Source organism: Topomyia yanbarensis, chromosome 1 (genome assembly GCF_030247195.1).
Source record: "Topomyia yanbarensis strain Yona2022 chromosome 1, ASM3024719v1, whole genome shotgun sequence".
In the NCBI taxonomy this organism is placed as follows: Eukaryota; Metazoa; Arthropoda; class Insecta; order Diptera; family Culicidae; genus Topomyia; species Topomyia yanbarensis.
Window position 1 is genome coordinate 162,024,803 of NC_080670.1, and position 17,664 is coordinate 162,042,466.

At 40.1% G+C, this 17,664-nt stretch overlaps 1 protein-coding gene across 6 annotated transcripts in view; it reads left to right on the plus strand.

Annotated features, from left to right (window-relative positions):
* LOC131679443 (breast carcinoma-amplified sequence 3 homolog) overlaps nt 1–17,664 on the plus strand; it is a 54,394-nt gene that overhangs the window by 24,672 nt on the left and 12,058 nt on the right. For 4 of the 6 annotated variants that reach the window (XR_009303837.1, XM_058960180.1, XM_058960176.1 and 1 more), the window contains 5 exons: nt 8,846–9,164; nt 9,224–10,802; nt 10,863–11,211; nt 11,275–11,423; nt 11,547–11,711. Coding sequence is in view for 5 of the 6 variants with exons in the window: in XM_058960180.1 (XP_058816163.1) it covers nt 8,862–9,164; nt 9,224–10,802; nt 10,863–11,211; nt 11,275–11,423; nt 11,547–11,711 (2,545 nt within the window). In the remaining variant the exon portion in view is untranslated. The remainder of the gene's footprint in view (nt 1–8,845; nt 9,165–9,223; nt 10,803–10,862; nt 11,212–11,274; nt 11,424–11,546; nt 11,712–17,664) is intronic. The other 2 variants (XM_058960189.1, XM_058960195.1) reach the window with 2 other exon arrangements.

The following is a 17,664-nucleotide window of genomic DNA, read 5'->3' on the forward strand; positions in this document are numbered from 1 at the left end:
AGTCAAACTGGTTCGGTGAGACTGCAAAGTAATCGTCGCAAGGTCAACAAAACAATCATCGAATCTATTTAATCGCCTGAAGATTTGTGACCTAATATCTTGTGTCACGTTCACTGACACATTCGTATAGGTAGGTACTATTAAAACAATCGAAACGGATCAATCGAACACGTATTGCATAATAGCATCTAATTTGTAGTAACTAGTCATATCCAATTTAGTGCTACAACGACTAAAACTTAGCTTACTGTGTTTTTATTACTGTTCGAGATTTCATACGCCCGATATACGATTGTTGCCTATAGCTTTGGAGAGACCGCGCACACACTAGGTCCGTGTGTGGAGGTGTCGATTCGGTTGTATAGTGTTTTCCACCATAATGATTTCGTTTGCCAAGGCCATCAGCGTTCTTATAACCGACCGCAAACAGCTGTTCCGTGTATCCTCCGCGAGTAGTTAGTTTGAATATAAATATGCAGGCACTTGTCGTTGTGAGGCTGTCACCACGGTGTCAACCGTGGCGATTAGTAATCGTGTAATAATCTTAGTGGTATAGTTTGTTCGGTGAAGATCTTACAGTCTAGGCAGGTCATTTAGGTTAATGACTTTATGGCTTCGACATATGTGACGGCTCTGCGACGTTCTGTGCAGCTAAATTCATATATCTCGTAAAGCAATTAGGTTTTAGATGAAATAACTGAAACGGAAAACTTCCTACTATAAAACAAAGAGCTGTCGCCGAATGCATTCATCATCGGACTAATTATCATGTCAGCATCGCCGAAATCAAATATGGACCAACAGGTCTGTGCTACAGAAAGGAGCATCGTCGAGACGTCTTTGCGTGTAGAATGCAGACTAATTGCGCAAGTGCATTTTGCTTTAAACGTTCATATTTGGCAGTCGTTTTACAATTTAAATCCACCAACTGTTTGCTTTTTTTCGGCAGCAAAATGCGATGCAAATATTTGGTACTATTCGAATCTCGAGGTACAGGACAGTTACAACGATCTTACTGACACAAACAATCCGTTTTGGTCGAGGTTCGAACGTATAACAACTGGCTTATGAGAGCTCACTACCAGACCAGGGCGTAAAAAGTATGCCATGAAACATAAAAGTAACAAATATCCAATACTCCCGCGTCTGTCTAGACTCCCTATCACAGTCGCAAGATCCCATCACCGCACGGAAAATTTGTTGAAACATCGCTTCAACATCGATTTGCAATCAACCAAGTGAACAGACATGAAGGCACAACAAGGGTAGGCAGTAATAAACCACAACTGATGACCGACCGACGTTCTATACCACACCGATTCAGTTACTGCCACACGCCTTCGTCATTCTAATTCAAACGTGTTCAGTTCACCTGCAGCTGTACTTCGTCTTGTATCGAAGTAAAGGATTGACTCATTTTATACGGCTTGCAACTATGTGTATATCTAATACCAATACATGCTGTAGTATCTTATTGGCGCAAAACTAATACCGTTTTGAACGAGTAGATAGATATTTTTGTTTTATTGAATGCATTTTAAGGCGGCTTAAAATAACTTTGTGTTCCAAGTTCATTTCCGAACTCATTCGGACAATTTCACAGCAATTCAATCTAATCGTTGGATATTTTGAACTGGCCAGGTTAGGGCCCCATCAAGTAAAATTTTCATTCCCTAGAGGAATAAGTTAGAAACCCTAGATCTTTCTGAGTGAGATGGCTCACATTTTTAGAAATAGATATTGCAGCAAAGAAAACTAAAAATTTAAAAAATAAATAAACCATCCATAGAATATTTAAATATCCTTGCCGCAAGATTCCATCCATGGAAAGATATAGAAAATGCGTTTACCATAGTTTTAATTTAGCAACCGAAGAATAGGAAATGTTTCGCAATACCCGCTCCAAATAGTTTAGAATGTTGAAATCGGATATAAACTTCAAGCGCAAAAATCGGACCTAGGCTCTACGGTGTAAGGGTCGGTTGAAAAAACTTCAGTACAACCGGATGACAATATAGCCGGTCATTACAAAGTTTAGTTATTTTTAACTCCCACAGAGGCAAGCTAAACCCGTGTCTTCAAGAAGCATCGCCCCTGAGAGCCAGCGAAATTGATAGTCTCTTTTTCGACGTTTTATCAGTGAGAGAATTGAAACCCCGAAAACGTCTCCCACCGGTACTCTGCCTTTTGGAAGGTTACCTGATTTTTATTGTGGAGATTTATCCGTGCCGACTATGTCGGAGGAGCGCTTCCTATACTGGATAAATACATCAAAACATTACTTTGTGGGCGGTTGGGGTCTAGTTGTGTTTTTATCGAACCTCATTTTTTTACCCACGAATTTTTCGCAGTTAACTTGCTTTGTGCATGGAACGGCTCACCCTGTGAAACATTTAGCTCCCGATTCTCGTTTTGTTTTCCGTCATCCTCTCCATCTATTACGACGTTTAGTGCACTTGAGACATTTAGCCCTGAACTCCACTTGAGCCTACCTTACTCCACCTGAGAGTTCTCTGGCGGCAGAATTTCTCCCGGCACCCGCTTTATTGAGCCATTTAGCACCTAGCATTATAAAAATCTACTCGGTGAAACTACCCTACACCGACTGAGAGATTCCCTGGCGGCGAATCTCCCTCTCGGTATCGATGTCCGTTTCGTGAGCCAATTAGATTTAAGCTTTGTCATGATATACTCGGGCAGTCCCCGGAGATGACCAGACCAGTAGAGTGAAATAAATGTTCAAAGATATAGTTTTATTGGTCAGCTTTCATGTGCTTCAGTCTATGTTCTAATCTCGCCCAGAGCAGAAGAAATGTATTGCTATGTATCATTATTGCAAGTAATCAATTCCTATTGTTTTGTTGTTTATCCACTGCACAAACAGTTCAGTATGGTTCCCCCGGCTGTTCAGTGAAATGAGAAAACCACAGAAGTGAAAAGGCTACGAGAATTACCATTGCGACTGACTTTAAACAAACTCGTATTAGACCATGCGTGCGCTAGGTGGAACAGTTTCTAAAGGTCGAAACAGAGCATATTCTCATGGAAGTGCCTATATAATGGGCGCAATGGGGGACTGATAATGTTCAGAAGTTTAGCCAAGACTAGAAGCATCTTTGTGAAGAACAACATGTAGCACAATATCGAATACAATAACGTTTGAGTCAAGATTCTCGGATGATAATTAAATGGAGGTACGTCGATTTGTATCGCACACAAACTCAAAGTTCCTTAAGGGGGGTAAGGGTTTCAGCGTGAAAAAACACACTTTTGCGATTTTTTTGGAACTTTGCGTGAAGCGAATTGATTAAAACTTTTGTACATTATAGTATATCATTGCAATAACATGCTGTAATTTTTCTATGCAAAAATATCGACAAGCGACTCGGTGAGCTTTTTGTAGAACGTCTCTGGAAAAACATGATTTGCGGTATTACCTACCATTTCAAAACTACTGAACCGATTTCTTTTCAAACTTTGCATACATGTTCTATGTTGAAAATACCTAACCTCTACGTTGAGTTTTTGGGATATATTTTCAATTAAGGAGGTTGTTTACTCAATTTACTTAAATACTCAATTTACTTAAATAAAAATTATTATTTTTCATGAAAAAATCCGCGTTTTTATGAGTAAACACCCCCTTAATTAAAAATTTATCCCAAAAACTCAACGCAGGGGTTAGGTATTTTTAACATAGAATGTGTATGCAAAGTTTGAAAGAAATCGGTTAAGCAGTTTTTGAATGACAGTGAACACCGCAAATCATGTTTTTTTCCACAGACGTTCTACAAAAAGCTTCGTCACCGAGTTGTTTGTCGATATTTTTGCAAAGAAAAATTACAGCGTGTTTTTGAAATGATACACTATAATGTACACAAGTTTTGGTAAATTAATGTACACAAGTTTTGATAAATTTGCTTCACGCAACGTTCTAAAAAAAATCGCAAAAAGTGTTTTTTCACGCTGAAACCTTTAACAACCCCCCTTAAGGAATCATGTTGAAATACGGAAAATTAGAATCCATTATTTGAAGAAACTTTATCCCATGCATTTCCAACAGTTCGTGTTGTAAGAATCCAGATAGAGAAATAGATGCTTTCTTTCCTGACCTAGATGGTAAATCACATATAATCAAACAACGCTTATCACAAACCAACGTCAGATCCCTTGGTGCTCTATTTGGAACTAGGTTAGGTGCTAAGTCGGCGTTCGTTCTTTTATAAATTAATATTTACATAAATACAGGCGTGACATAGGCTAAAAACTTATCATGTCGGCATACAGCAAAAAATGATAGATTTTCTTAAAACAAATCGATTATCATTTTATTCATGTTAGTTAGAAATACACAAATTTATTAAAATGTCATTGTAATTATTTTCTAATAAATAGCTAAAATATCCAACTATGTACCACGGGTATTATATTCGATAGCATATGTATTTTCTCTGTCATCATTGCGTAGTTTGTTCTTTGATATGACATCCTTACCTATTCTTGTTTGGGTTATTGAACTTGGATATTTTTATCTTATTTTCTTTAATACTACCTCAACTCGAAAAAGTATGCCACTTATCTTATTTTTTTATTTTCACTAGCAAACCAAGAGTATTTTCAGAGAAAAATTAAGTTAAGTGAATCTAGTATTCTTTTAGAAGTACAATATTTTAAATTTAGTGTCAATTTAGTATTTTCGTTCTTTAAAAAATACTAAGAATGTCTGTCTGCCAGATCTTGTTAACGCAGTTTGCTGCTGCGTGTTGAAATCCTTTTCCTTGGTACATTAGAGACATTAGTTGCTTCATTCGTCGCTCCTTGGGGGTTATTCAGTCTGTCTTCTCTCGCGTTACCGTCACATCCATGTCATAGTCGGGACAGCTTTCTTGCTATTCACGGTCAGAGGTTATTTGTTTCTTGTTCTTACGGGTTACTGTTCATGGGTATTTGTTTCTTTATTGGTGATGCTAGTTGTCGTAATCGCCTTTCCTCCATTATTGGTTAATTGGTTCGTTATTTTTGTAAGTATCGGTGGCTGCTTGTTAGAGTTGACTGTAGTAGATGAGTTTGACTAGTTGCTTCGGCGCATGTTTTTTTTTCGTAGTGGGCGTTGTTCGCTTATAGGTTACGCCATCCTTTGGAGATGCGCATTTGATAGACATGTAAGAAGGTATTGATTTATTCACTCGCATCCTCACAATAAGAACGCCGTTGAGAATACCGGTGAAAAAATTTCTCCAAGTGTCATCCGTAATAGATTCCACTTCTCCGTATTGCGATATAATTCGTTTGATGTTGTCTTCCTTAGTGCGCGGTGTTAAATCATTGATACGAACGTCCACCGTGTCGTTTTCCATATACAAGGTGTTCTTGATTCTGTTATTAAATTCGACTTCGTGTTGCATGTTGTTCTTTACAATGAAGTTTTCTGTCTGTGCTAAACTTCTAAACCTAATCAAAACACAGTTTTTGACGTGGTGAAGCTGAATATACGCGAGATTAAGCTTCATTTTAACTTTAACTAGTTGTTCCACCTCCTGAACTGTGAGTCTAACACGAGTTTTATTAAAGTCGATCGAATTTGTGTTATCCCGTATCACGGGCATTTTTGTTTCCTTTGGCAGACTCATTTCACTGCGCAGCGGGGGGCAACGATACAATACTGATTGTGCACTGGATATAGAACAAAGCGCTGGCTTGCTTCACTGGTTTTTAGAGTTAAGTCTTTTGAGCTACTACAGAAAACTACAGAAAAAGTTTAATAATGACATTACAAAGTAATGAGAAGTGATATATGATATATGGATTATCGTGTTGAAGAATGATTTATGGATCGTTTTGAAACGCAACTATTGGTTAATAGTTATTGTTATGTTCATAATTTATTGTTTTGAAAAAAATAACAAAAACCGCATCAAAAACACTAATACTACTCAAAAACACTAATACTAACTACTTTAGAGCACTTTAGTTCCATTAAATGAATGACGTAAGGTTTTATTTAATGGGAAATTTTCTCAGTTTTCAAATGGGGTGTACAAAAAATATTTTTTGAGTTACAGCTATTATACGACAAACAAGTTATTTACAGAAAAAATCAATAGCTCTATAACGGATGAGATTGTAGTGCAGAATGATTTGTTTCCCCAAATATGATTTTCTATCACCCTTCGAAAGGTTCTTAACCATAGTTCCTAAATTTTCACACATCGTATAAAAGATCCTATAGTTCGTAGAGTATCGAAATACTCCATCTCTTAACGTTCCAAAGATAGGCGCTTTACTCCCGCATTGCTTTGTCCACAGTGCGGCGAGATTTCTAAAGCTTTTCAAACGTCGTTTGAAAGTTCATTCTTCAACTTCGTGGAACACCAAACTCTCTATCTGTCATCGTTATAGAGATATACAAATCTTAAACAGAAGGATTCAACTTTAAGCGTTAATAACTTTGGAACGGTTGTACCGATTGCCTTGTAATCGGTACAACTTTTTCGGTATATCTTCAAAATCTTAACTCCTTTCCAAGTCCGTGTTTTTATGTTTACTACAACCTGTAGTGGTTATTTTGTGAACAAACAGTTTTTCTACATACAGACGAAAAATTCCGTACAAACTTTAAGTAGCTTTTTGGGCCGTGGCTTAGAGTTAACCGATTTACTCAAATTTACATGGCGATATTTTGTTTTGCTTACAAATTATACCACAAACTATTCAATAAAGCCGGATTTTGTGTTTAGAATTCATCTCATCAGTTACTAGCACCAACTTGGGGACCAGATAGACAATAAATCCAAGCAGGCACACAGCTTTTGTGAACAACTAAAGCAAGCCAATCTGAGCTTCAAAGGTTTCAGAACAAAATTCCGAAAATGATTGAAACCGCAGCATTATTAGTATTTACAAAATCGATGTAATCATCAATCGCAAAAATTCATAATTCGTTTGTGTACAGGTATCTTGTCTAGACAGTGGCCACATCTGTAACCATTCCAGTCTGCGCCGTTTGATAAATAAATAATATATTTCCGTAATTCCTACCCTCCACGATTGAACAGATAGACCTGCTTCTATTGTCATAATATTTCGCAACTGATTGAAAACTGACGAATATTTCAATCATATTGCATAACTGAATGAAATCTGACCAATATTTTTAGGTGTAACTGAAACGTAAATTCCCCCGTAAAACAATAATAAACACGCACGTTCTCGTTTTTTGATATGTGTGTCACTATGGCGCATGGTCGCGTGTCTTTAGTCGCAGTAGGTAGACCTATTTTTGGTGTCACTCTGGTCTTATTCCATGTGCCCACGCCACACACTGTAACACCACAGTAGCACAGGTTTTGCGTAGTGACGTTAGAAAGCTAGTCGCACATTATTACGCCGTGTGGCGCTTGTTTACACATTTTGTCAATACGCAGTCGCTGTCTATTTGTCCGTTGCTCAACGCGACTGTTGAATGGAGCACAACGGAAGTCTTTTTCAGCCGTGGTTCACAGACTTGTATTGCGCATTTCGTATGTAGATAGACTGTCGTGCAAATATTCTATGCAGTCAAATAAATACTAAGTATCACATCAAAATACATGGACGATAGTAAATAAACCAACAATACATCACGAATGCACAATCCGAGAGAGTGCGTTCAATGTTGTTTTTGTTAGCTTTGGCAACAAACATTTTATGGCAAATGTGGTGTGGAATATTTTCCTATGACAACATTATTAAATCTATCGAAGGGCAAAATGCGCAATATGGATTCGGCGCCCTTCAATTAAGTTTTTCATAATGTTTTGAGACAAACAACACGAGTAATCTTTTTTCTCCTTCAAATGTCATCAGAGTTGAACGAACTTAAATTAACCTTTGTTTTGGAGATGTTTTCGGTAGCGACAACTGAAGCAACACAATGCGTTAGAGACCGTTTGGTCTAATTTTATCTGCCCGTTAAACAAAAAATCGATTGAAAAAGTAAGTTAATTAAGTACTATGAGTGGGGGCTGACATAAGCCTGTTTTTGGGAAATTATTATTAAAATGCTCTAAGCCACCTCAAGACGATCCCTGCACGGAGTTCAAAAACTGAACCACCCTAGTTGAGTACACATGCGGAAGTGATAAAAACCTACTCATCACGGCAACAACAACACGTTTCTAGTACCAAGGAGGTTATTGAGGTTACTCACACCAGAATGATTTGTCATAAATATTATATTCTTGTTATGAGTGATTTTATTTTTGGTTGCATATGGCGCAGTTATTGCGCTCGTTTAGTTTACGAACAGTTTGAGCACATTAGCACGTAAAATGCTTGTTCAGACTAACCGCAGATTCAAACTTGGTCAAACGTTTCTGCATTGCTTTATCAAACAATCGTTATTTCACCCCAATACATACTCACCTCGTTGACTTATTTGGCTGAAATTGAGATTGAAAAACGTTGCTCACTTAGAATGTATTTTTCCCATCTTTTTACCAAATTCCGCTAAACATTTCTTTCGGCAGATCATCGCCCTCGCCTTGTGGTTGTGATACGTTTAACAAATAGTAAATCGTACTCCACACTTCACTGTATTGCTCCTTTTTCAGTATTGGTGATGATGAATAATTAGTATTGATTGAGGATGATGATGATGATCCAATATTCTTAAAGCCAGAATTTCCCCAAGTGGCACAGGCCATCAGTATTTGTGCAACTTCTGTCAGCATCACCAGGCCTCTGCCGATGTGGTGCAGTGTAATCACCATCAGCTGTTTTTGTTCTCGATTAATCATTGTGCTTTTTTTTTTCTTTTCTACCCTGACGTACGTGCCTTTTATTTCACGCACGTGTGCACCTGCAGGAGATCGCAACTGAACATGTCCGCCGATTCCCAGCGACGATCAGCGTCCAGCACGGCTGCTGCTGCACGCTGTATGCCAGCGATCGTGCCCCCGCAGGCCGTTAGTGACCGATCGATCATTGACAGTGTGGCCGGTTTCATCAACGATGTGACGCTGCAGACACAGACGCCCCAGGGGGATAGCAAGGATCACATTCTCTGGGCACGTTTCGAGAATGCCGCCGATATCAGCGATCCCTGTCTCGGGGACGATTGGGAGCTGGAAGGGGGTATCGCACCACCGCTACTGCTGATACTCGGTTACGTTACGGGAATTCAGGTATGTTCTGCACGGACTGTACAGTCAGGAGCCATTTGTTTCAACTGTTCTCATTTCAGGTTTGGATCATACCAGCCAATGGAGAAGCGATTGAGGTGCTTTCGTGGCGTCATGGCAGTGTCAAATGTCTGCGGGTTCTACCGACTCCTTCCGCTGGGGATGGCGAATCTGCCGCTGAACCAAACGATCAGTTTGCCCACAAACGACCGCTAATTGCATTGTGCGATTCGGCAACGAGTGGGGTTATTGGAAGTGGCGGCAGTCTAACGAGCGGCAGCCAATCACAGTACTGCTCGATAAATTTCATATCACTTAAAGATGGAGAAACTGTGAAAAGCATCAAATTTAAAAACCCTATAGTGGATATCCTAGCAAATCGATCGTCTGTGGTGGTCACCTTTGCGGAACGGATTGCAATCTTCGATGCACGCACACTGGATGATCGATTGACCGTTACAACGTGCCATCCGAGTCCTGGTCTGAATCCAAACCCTGTTGCATTGGGGCCACGCTGGATCGCGTATGCTGAGAAAAAGCTACTACCTTCAAAGCGATCCAGTGGCGGTTGTGATGGTGATGGGGTTACCAGCTACACAGCAACAATGTTGAATGCTGCGAAGAGTTTAGGAAAAGGTTTGCGCGAGTTAGGGGAGCAGATGGCAGCTGGATTAACCGGTGGTAGCCACTCGGGCCCTAGTTCTATTAGTGGACTAGCTGGCACGTCTGGTACAGGAGTGACAAGCGAATGCAATCAGCCAGGAATTGTAACGATACTTGACATCAAGTACCCGATCAAAGACCTGAGCCCAACTACAGGAACTCCTATTTCGAGCACCGGTAATGATCCAATCATTGCCCATTTTGTGGCACACTCGGAGGCAATAGTAGCGATGCAATTTGACGCGTCCGGAATGCTTCTACTGACGGCTGATAAGCGTGGTCATGATTTCCACATCTTTCGAATCCATCCACACCCGAGTGGACCTTCGCTGGCCGCGGTTCATCATCTTTATATTCTCCACCGCGGAGATACCACCGCAAAGGTACAGGACATTGTATTCTCCCTGGACTCGCGATGGGTGGCGATTTCGACGTTGCGAGGAACCTCACACGTTTTTCCGGTCACTCCCTATGGAGGGCCAGCAGGAGTTCGCACACATGGATCACCACATGTTGTAAATAGATTATCAAGATTTCACCGATCGGCCGGATTGTCAATCGAAGGAAGATCCAGCAGCCCCGTTTCACATTTGGAACATCCAGCTTCTCACACACCGACGTCCGCCTATGCTAACCCCCGGATTCCACCGTTCCCACATCCAACAGTGGTTCAACCACTCGCACAACTTCGTCAGCCATCGAGTCTAAGTACCCAGGCCGGTGGCAGTACGAGCACCAAAAGTTCCACAGCTAGCGGCCGACAGCGGAATTCATCATCTTCTTCTTCAGATGATCTCGTTAAACCTTTGCGAGTTTGTGCTACTTTTGCTAAAGCCCGATCCTGGCTGTTGGATCCTCCTGGGACAGTGAGAGACACTCCAGCCCATCGCATTCAACGGAAACCGATGGATTCGCTGTTCATCATTGCGGCCCACGGGGCGCTGATTCAATACGATCTGGATCCAAAACATGCGACCAGTAAGTTTCGGCAGGCTCAGGTATGTGATGTTGGTAACTAACAAGTTCTTTTTTCATCAGATATTCCCAAAGAGAAAGTCTGTGACGACACTCCTATCGAGTTGGAGGTGGAAGCGAAGGCACAATGGACGCTGCAGCGTCAAGAGACGAACTGTAGTAGCGATATTCAGCCACCACTTCCACTGGATAACTGGCTTATTAAGGACCGCTTCCTAGAGGAGGTCAGGGGTGATGTAGTAAATGACTACGGGAGTATTGACCAACACCGTGATCTTCGGGGTAGTTCAAGCAGCATTGATCACGATGATCGATGGTTATCTCAAGTGGAAATCATCACGCATGCTGGGCCACACCGCCGGCTTTGGATGGGTCCCCAGTTCATGTTTAAGACGTACAATACACCTAGTGGGTGAGTAAAATGGTGTTTTCGGAAGGGAATGCTCGGAATGTTATTTTCCATTTTTACTTTTAGATCACCTCTCACCTCGATCGATACTGAATCGGTTGAAATCGGTGCCGGCAGCACGGTAAACCGACCGGCTCGTTCCAACCCGATGAATATGCCCATTTCTGGAGGTATGAGGCCATTGGTACCCGTACTCATTGAATCTGGATCATGTAGTAATTCACACATTCCTACTGTTTCCGTTGAGCATGAGAAAATTTAATTTCTTTTTTTTTTTTTTCATTTTCGTTTGCTTCTTCCCTGCGCTGCCCGGTTGTCCCGAATTGTGTGGAGTTCAGGTAGCTACGAGCAGAGCCCGCGGATGATAAACATGACGGAACTTCGCCATCATGAGAATCTGGACACTGAGTTCTCTTCTCTGGGACCGGTGGAGTCCCAACTGCGGGAAGATCTCGCCGATGCCATGCGTGAATCGCCACTGATCTCCGGACGGGATACGGCAGGTATGAACTACTCATTTGGTTACCTCTATTACTTTGGCGTAGGAAAAGACTGTTCTTTCAGCTGTATAGTCTATAACTTTTTCCTTTTGCTAACTGTTTGTCGCTTCGTTTTTTATATTTTCTAGAAGTTAGTAACACTGAGTAGCAGCTTTTGTTCTGTCCTTCGCTTCTGTTCTTACCCTATCGCACACGTACTAGAACATGCACATGCACCCTTTCCCGTTGGTTCTCGATTGAGCTTTACGGGTTTTAAGTGGAGACGAATCCAACTATAGTAGAATAGCAACATGGCTGTAATGGTGGTTGACTAGAAACTAATCAAAGAAGACTATCACTGTCGATTGGCTTCCTGAGCATCGCATTTGCTGACCAATAACCTAAACAATGTTTACGTTTGTATTGTACTATTTATTGTTTATACTAGTAGTAAATAATAACCGATAGTAGCTGCATTATATTTTTTGTCTTGCTTTTTTCTTTTGACTAATAAATTTAGTGTGAAGGGATTCCTTTTTCACCATTTTTCTCTTCTTACTCTTTGACTGTTCGGTTAATAGCAAAAAGGTATTTATAAAATCAATTGATACGTCATTTCATCAAGCTTTTGAATTTGAATTTAAAACTTTTTGGCGTATTCGGAGAGTCATTCCGAAACGATTGAACTTTACTTTCCTATGGATCATTTCACTCTATGTCATCTTTGGTGCTCTTCGAAAACGATAAACGCATTTTTTCGCCCACCATTGATCAGGTTTCCATGAATATTAACCAGCAGTTTTGTGAAAAAGTCGCGAAAATGCTGATTCAATTTTTGTGGGCAAGTGGTGGTGTACAAAACAGCTTTTCTTGTTTTCAAATACAACCAATTGAACTTTAACATAGTCTGTTTGCCTCTAGCCGCTTTTTTAAAATTTAGAGTCTTTATCAATGTCCAGCATAGCTAACAACGATCCACGCATACAAACAATTGTAATGTTTTATCTTTAATAAATTTTGATAAGCTTCTGCAACAAGATCGTAACTTTTAGTCAGTTTCGTACACGAGCTTATTTATGTGCTTTCGAGTACTGCCATCTCTCGATTCAAAAAATTTAAAAGCGTCTGAAAACTATGTACAAATTGATAACTGAGAAGTATTACTCTGCGGTTGCATGCTAATAGGCAAATTATCTCGTGTCAGTTTTAGTTATTGCTTGATGTTGTTTGGAATAATCAGAGAGAATAGATAGAGAGACGAAGAGCGAAAAACAGTTAAAACGGCAACACGCCCTTTACCATGATTTCAACACATTTTCAACGTCTTGTAGCACCGTAAAGGACCTGCATGACAAGATCGAAAAAAAACGATTTTTTATTGCTCAACAGATACAGATAAATTTCACAAAACCAATTCAAAAGTATTTTCGACGATATAAAGCAAAAGTTTTGTGTACCAAACAGGTATGCGGGCGCCCGGATGAACGTGGTCGTGGGTATTGCCAATTACTGGTTTACTCGGTTTTTTCGCGTTCTGAGCTTTTCAAATATGTATTCAAATATAATTATATATTCAAAAAGCTAGTTCTTCGCTTGTCCCCCCCCCCCCTTTAGAAGGCACGAGTGTGAAAAAGTAGTGAAAATCCGACATCTTTGAAAACGATAAAAGTGGTTTGTCCATATTGTGAAAATCAATCATCATATTCAGTTTATTGAACACACTCTGTAAAGCCTTGGTACTACATTCCGTTACGGAACTTGATCTTCTGCTTCGACTGATTTCGCAACCGACTTTTAGTATACTAGCCTCGGTGCGGGTAGGAGTTCCGCAATATCGCAAAGTCATCGGTAGCTGACTGTGGCTCTAGGGGGGATGTAGGGGGAAGCAATGCAAAGATCTTTGCCTTTAATTCTGGTTTGACAAGCGACTACTTCAATACCTGGTGTCGAGTGGGGGTCGATTCGGTTGAAAGAATAACGCTTTTTGATCCCCAAAAGTACTCCTCCGTAAGAGTCTTCTCGATCCAAGCGAATAATATTAAAATCGTGGAAGTGTAGGTCTATTTCTGAAGTAAGCCATATCTCGCATAGTGCAAAAGCATCGCATTTCAAGTTATTTAGTTAGATTTTAAAGGAATCGATTTTCGGGATAATGCTTCTGCAATTCCACTGTAGAACAGTGATTAAATCCGTGACCTCGTTCGATGAATTAGCCATCGAAGGATACAATCGCTGAAAGGAGGGGCCATTTCGCAGTGAACATCAAGAATGTTTTTACTGCGGGGAGAAAGCTTATCAAGATGCTTTTAAGGGAGTCAGAAATTTGTATAGCTGTAAGAATACGGTCCACAATGTCAGAGAAATAGATTAAGTCAGCGCTGTTTTCTTTCTCTGGCTGAGATATGAGAACACTTGGGGTTTTTGATGTTCCTGGAATTGCTGGGAACTTCTTTTCTGAGCTCAGGTTACTGAGACCGGGAGCGACTTGCTTCAGTTTTGCACCAGTACTTCCTTGAGTAGTTATTTTAGGGGGGGGGGGCATGAAGAGACACCTTCTGGCCTTTACGACGAAGCTTGGGAGAGGAAATGTAATCCTTTTTCTATTTCTTCTAGGCACAGCAGAAGGTATTTTCTCCTGGGGTTCATCACAGTCGCCTTCTCCGGTAGACAAGTTGGTATAGATGTTCGTAGAGACAGGTGGCGTAGCTATCTTAAGCATTTCTGGAAAAGATCGCTTAGAGCGTCCCTGACAGGAAGACTTAAGATTCTCCCCGCGCTGTTTATACGCGGGACATGAAGGGAGATCATGTGGGTTTCCCCCACAGTAGAGACACTTTTCGACATCTCTTCTACAGGAATCATTCGCATGATTCCCACCGCATTTCCCACAACGGGTTTTATTGCTGCAATGGGAGGCTGTGTGTCCTAACTGTTTGCAATTAGTACAGTTCATGACCCGCGGCACAAAGAGGCGAACAGGTAGACGAACCTTGTCAAAGAGGAGATAGTTGGGTAGAGCAGAACCGGCGAAGGTCACCCGATAAGAGTCTGAGTTGACGTATATTTTCTTGCCGTCAGCTGCGACTAATGCCGAATGCAAACGTTTGCACTCCAGTGTCTTCACTGGCTTAAGCATGGGGTCTTTGAAACAGCCAGTCCTATATTTTAGCAGATCTTCGTAATTCAGACTCGAATCGGAAACGATCCCACTGACTTCAACCCTGCTAGTTGGAATATACACCCTGTACTCCTTCGTAATGGGCCCGTAGCCAGCAATATCGTTTGCCTGAGTTAAACTGTTAACAACCACCCGAAGCTGATCAGGGCGAATTTTCGATATTTCTGTCACGGCCGAATACCGATCCGTCAGAACTCGAGAAATCTGCAACAATTTTTATTTTTGGTTCGATAGAAGATCACGAATGGCCCTGTAGCTGAACTTGGGTATACTTTGAGCCGGGGAGCCGATTTTGTTTCGACGTCCATCTCACCTTGAGATGTATGGGGAAGTCATTTTTGCACGGGCCTATTGCCCAGTGCACGTTAGTAAGACAACCAAGAAGGAAAAACGAAAACTAATACTTAACTTGTGTAGGTAACGGTATCCAGACGGCTTACTAAAAGAACACTGCTTCACTGGTCACTGACCGGCTAACGGTACTCAGAAATAGAAACACAAAAGAAGGGAAAAAATACTGAAACCTCGACTAGGTGTAGAGTGTGCGAAATAATCTTGAACGCGGATTAGCACTATTTTTCGCTATAGAGTGTACGGACCGACAACAAAAGCCTGCTATCTCGACTGAGTGCTCGACAACGAATAAGAGCGCGCACCGTGATGAATTTAACTGAGCACGCCATACATAATGTAAAAAGCAAGAGAGCGAGGTATCTCGCACCAAACCATCCTCTTACGCAGATAAATAAACTTGACAAGAACAGGCTTGTCATCCTTAAAGCTAGAAACTGTATTGTCTCCTTCTTAAAATTATTCCTAGAATTTATTAGATCCAATATCGTGTTCGATTTAGATTTGCACAAAATCTGGAATCGCCCGCGGAACTTCCTGGGCTAGCGGAAAACGGGACCAAAATTGTTAAAACAGAATTTTATTGATAAGTATAGCCAATTTTATCAATTGTATAACCTAATTTTTTTTTGAATTTTGTTGAATGTGGTAAATTTGGCACCACTTGCATCTGGTACACTCAACCTGCACAAAATGTTGCATAACGCAGGGCTGATTTTTTAAATAACTTGTGTTTTCATTCAGCGTTATGCGAATTTGCGATATTATGTCAGATCGGCTAAGAGCGGTGTTTCATGAAGCGCGGCCGTTCCTTTCGATCAAAAAAAGGCCGCGAGAAATTTTGGGTAAATGCGCTAATGTATTTAAATTTGTATTAACTCGAATCCTGCTTACCTGCTATTCATAAATTGATAATACAACTATACTGAAATCTAGAGAAAATTTTCAATAGGACGTAAGTAACATTGAGAGCCTCTCTTTGTTTACTTTCTCTTTCGTTTATTACGACGTCACTACAACACTTTGCACTAATTTTCCAGTACATATCGAAAGCCGACGGTTTTTCCTAGAATATTATGCAAAAAGTAGAGTAGTAAATATTGAAATGGCCAAGTAATGAACAGAAGAGAAAGACCCCAAAGAGAATCTCTCATTGTTACTTACGTCCTATTGTAAATTTTCTCTAGAAATACCCATAAAAACCGATCCTGACCTGCTAGAGACAAGCCATAAACGACATTTTTAAACATCTACCATCTACTTCCCGAAATGTTATCCTTATTCTTAATCATGATGAGTATGTGTCTCAACTTTGCGCAATCTCAAAAAAATACATTTTTCAGCAAATGTTTAAATGTTTGGTAGGCAAGTTTATGTTTTATAGACAATCAACCTATTTAAACTTAGCTTCCCATTCGAAAAATTGTCCGTACTGTGGAACAATTCCCCAAAAAAAGCTCATAATAATTCAGGCAATTATTTTATTTTATAATGATGTAATTTTACAATTATGGGATCTCGGCTGAAAGATAATTTACAAGATTCCCTGCCCACAATTTTCCAAAAGTCCTCATGATGCTTAAAACAATAGGTTCTCAATCAGATAATATTTTTCCCAAAATATTTTGCGCAATATTTAATTAAATTAGTCAGCATCATTTATTTTTTTTAATTCGATTATTTTGGTTTGGGGAAGGAGTTTATAAATTGAAACAAATCAGATCAGTCGATGAATTGCTTGTGGAAATATCGTACCTACCAATGGCTAACAATGTAAAAGAAATATTTTTCGGGGCATATTTTTTCACATACATGGAATCTAGTGATATCTTTGGATATTTCTTGGCTGGTTCGTGTGAGACCGAGTGTAAAAAAGAATAACCACTTAAATTTACCGAATACTCGATTTTCGCGATGGAGATTCACTGATTTTCTAATCTATTTCGGTTTGAAGTAGTATTTACAGTTATAGGGGTTTTAACGTAGGCACGGCTTAGCAGATTTCCGCAGGTATACAACCAATGGAAAACGAAATGCTGATGCTTAGCGGGTTCAGTAAATACCAAATGTAGCGTAGTGCTTCCATTGCTTCCATCTGTGCTTGTTTTATGTTTGTTTGGGTCGTGCTTATTTAACTAATATTGTAACATTTGCTCAAGCCTTCTTATTATTTAAAAAACATATCGTATATCCATTAGAAGCCAGAATAATATACAGTATAACTTCGTTAATCCGAAAAAAATTCTTCCAAGATGCAATTTCATATCCAGGAAACAGAAGGGATGCCAATTATGCTTATACGAATTTAATAACATTTAACATTTATTGCGATGACATTTCGTATTACACATAGAATCCATCCAAACCTAACGAAGTTACACTGTAAAAATTTTGCTTTAGCTGAAATACCAGCTTACATTACTACACCAGGGCGTAGTCAAACTGGTG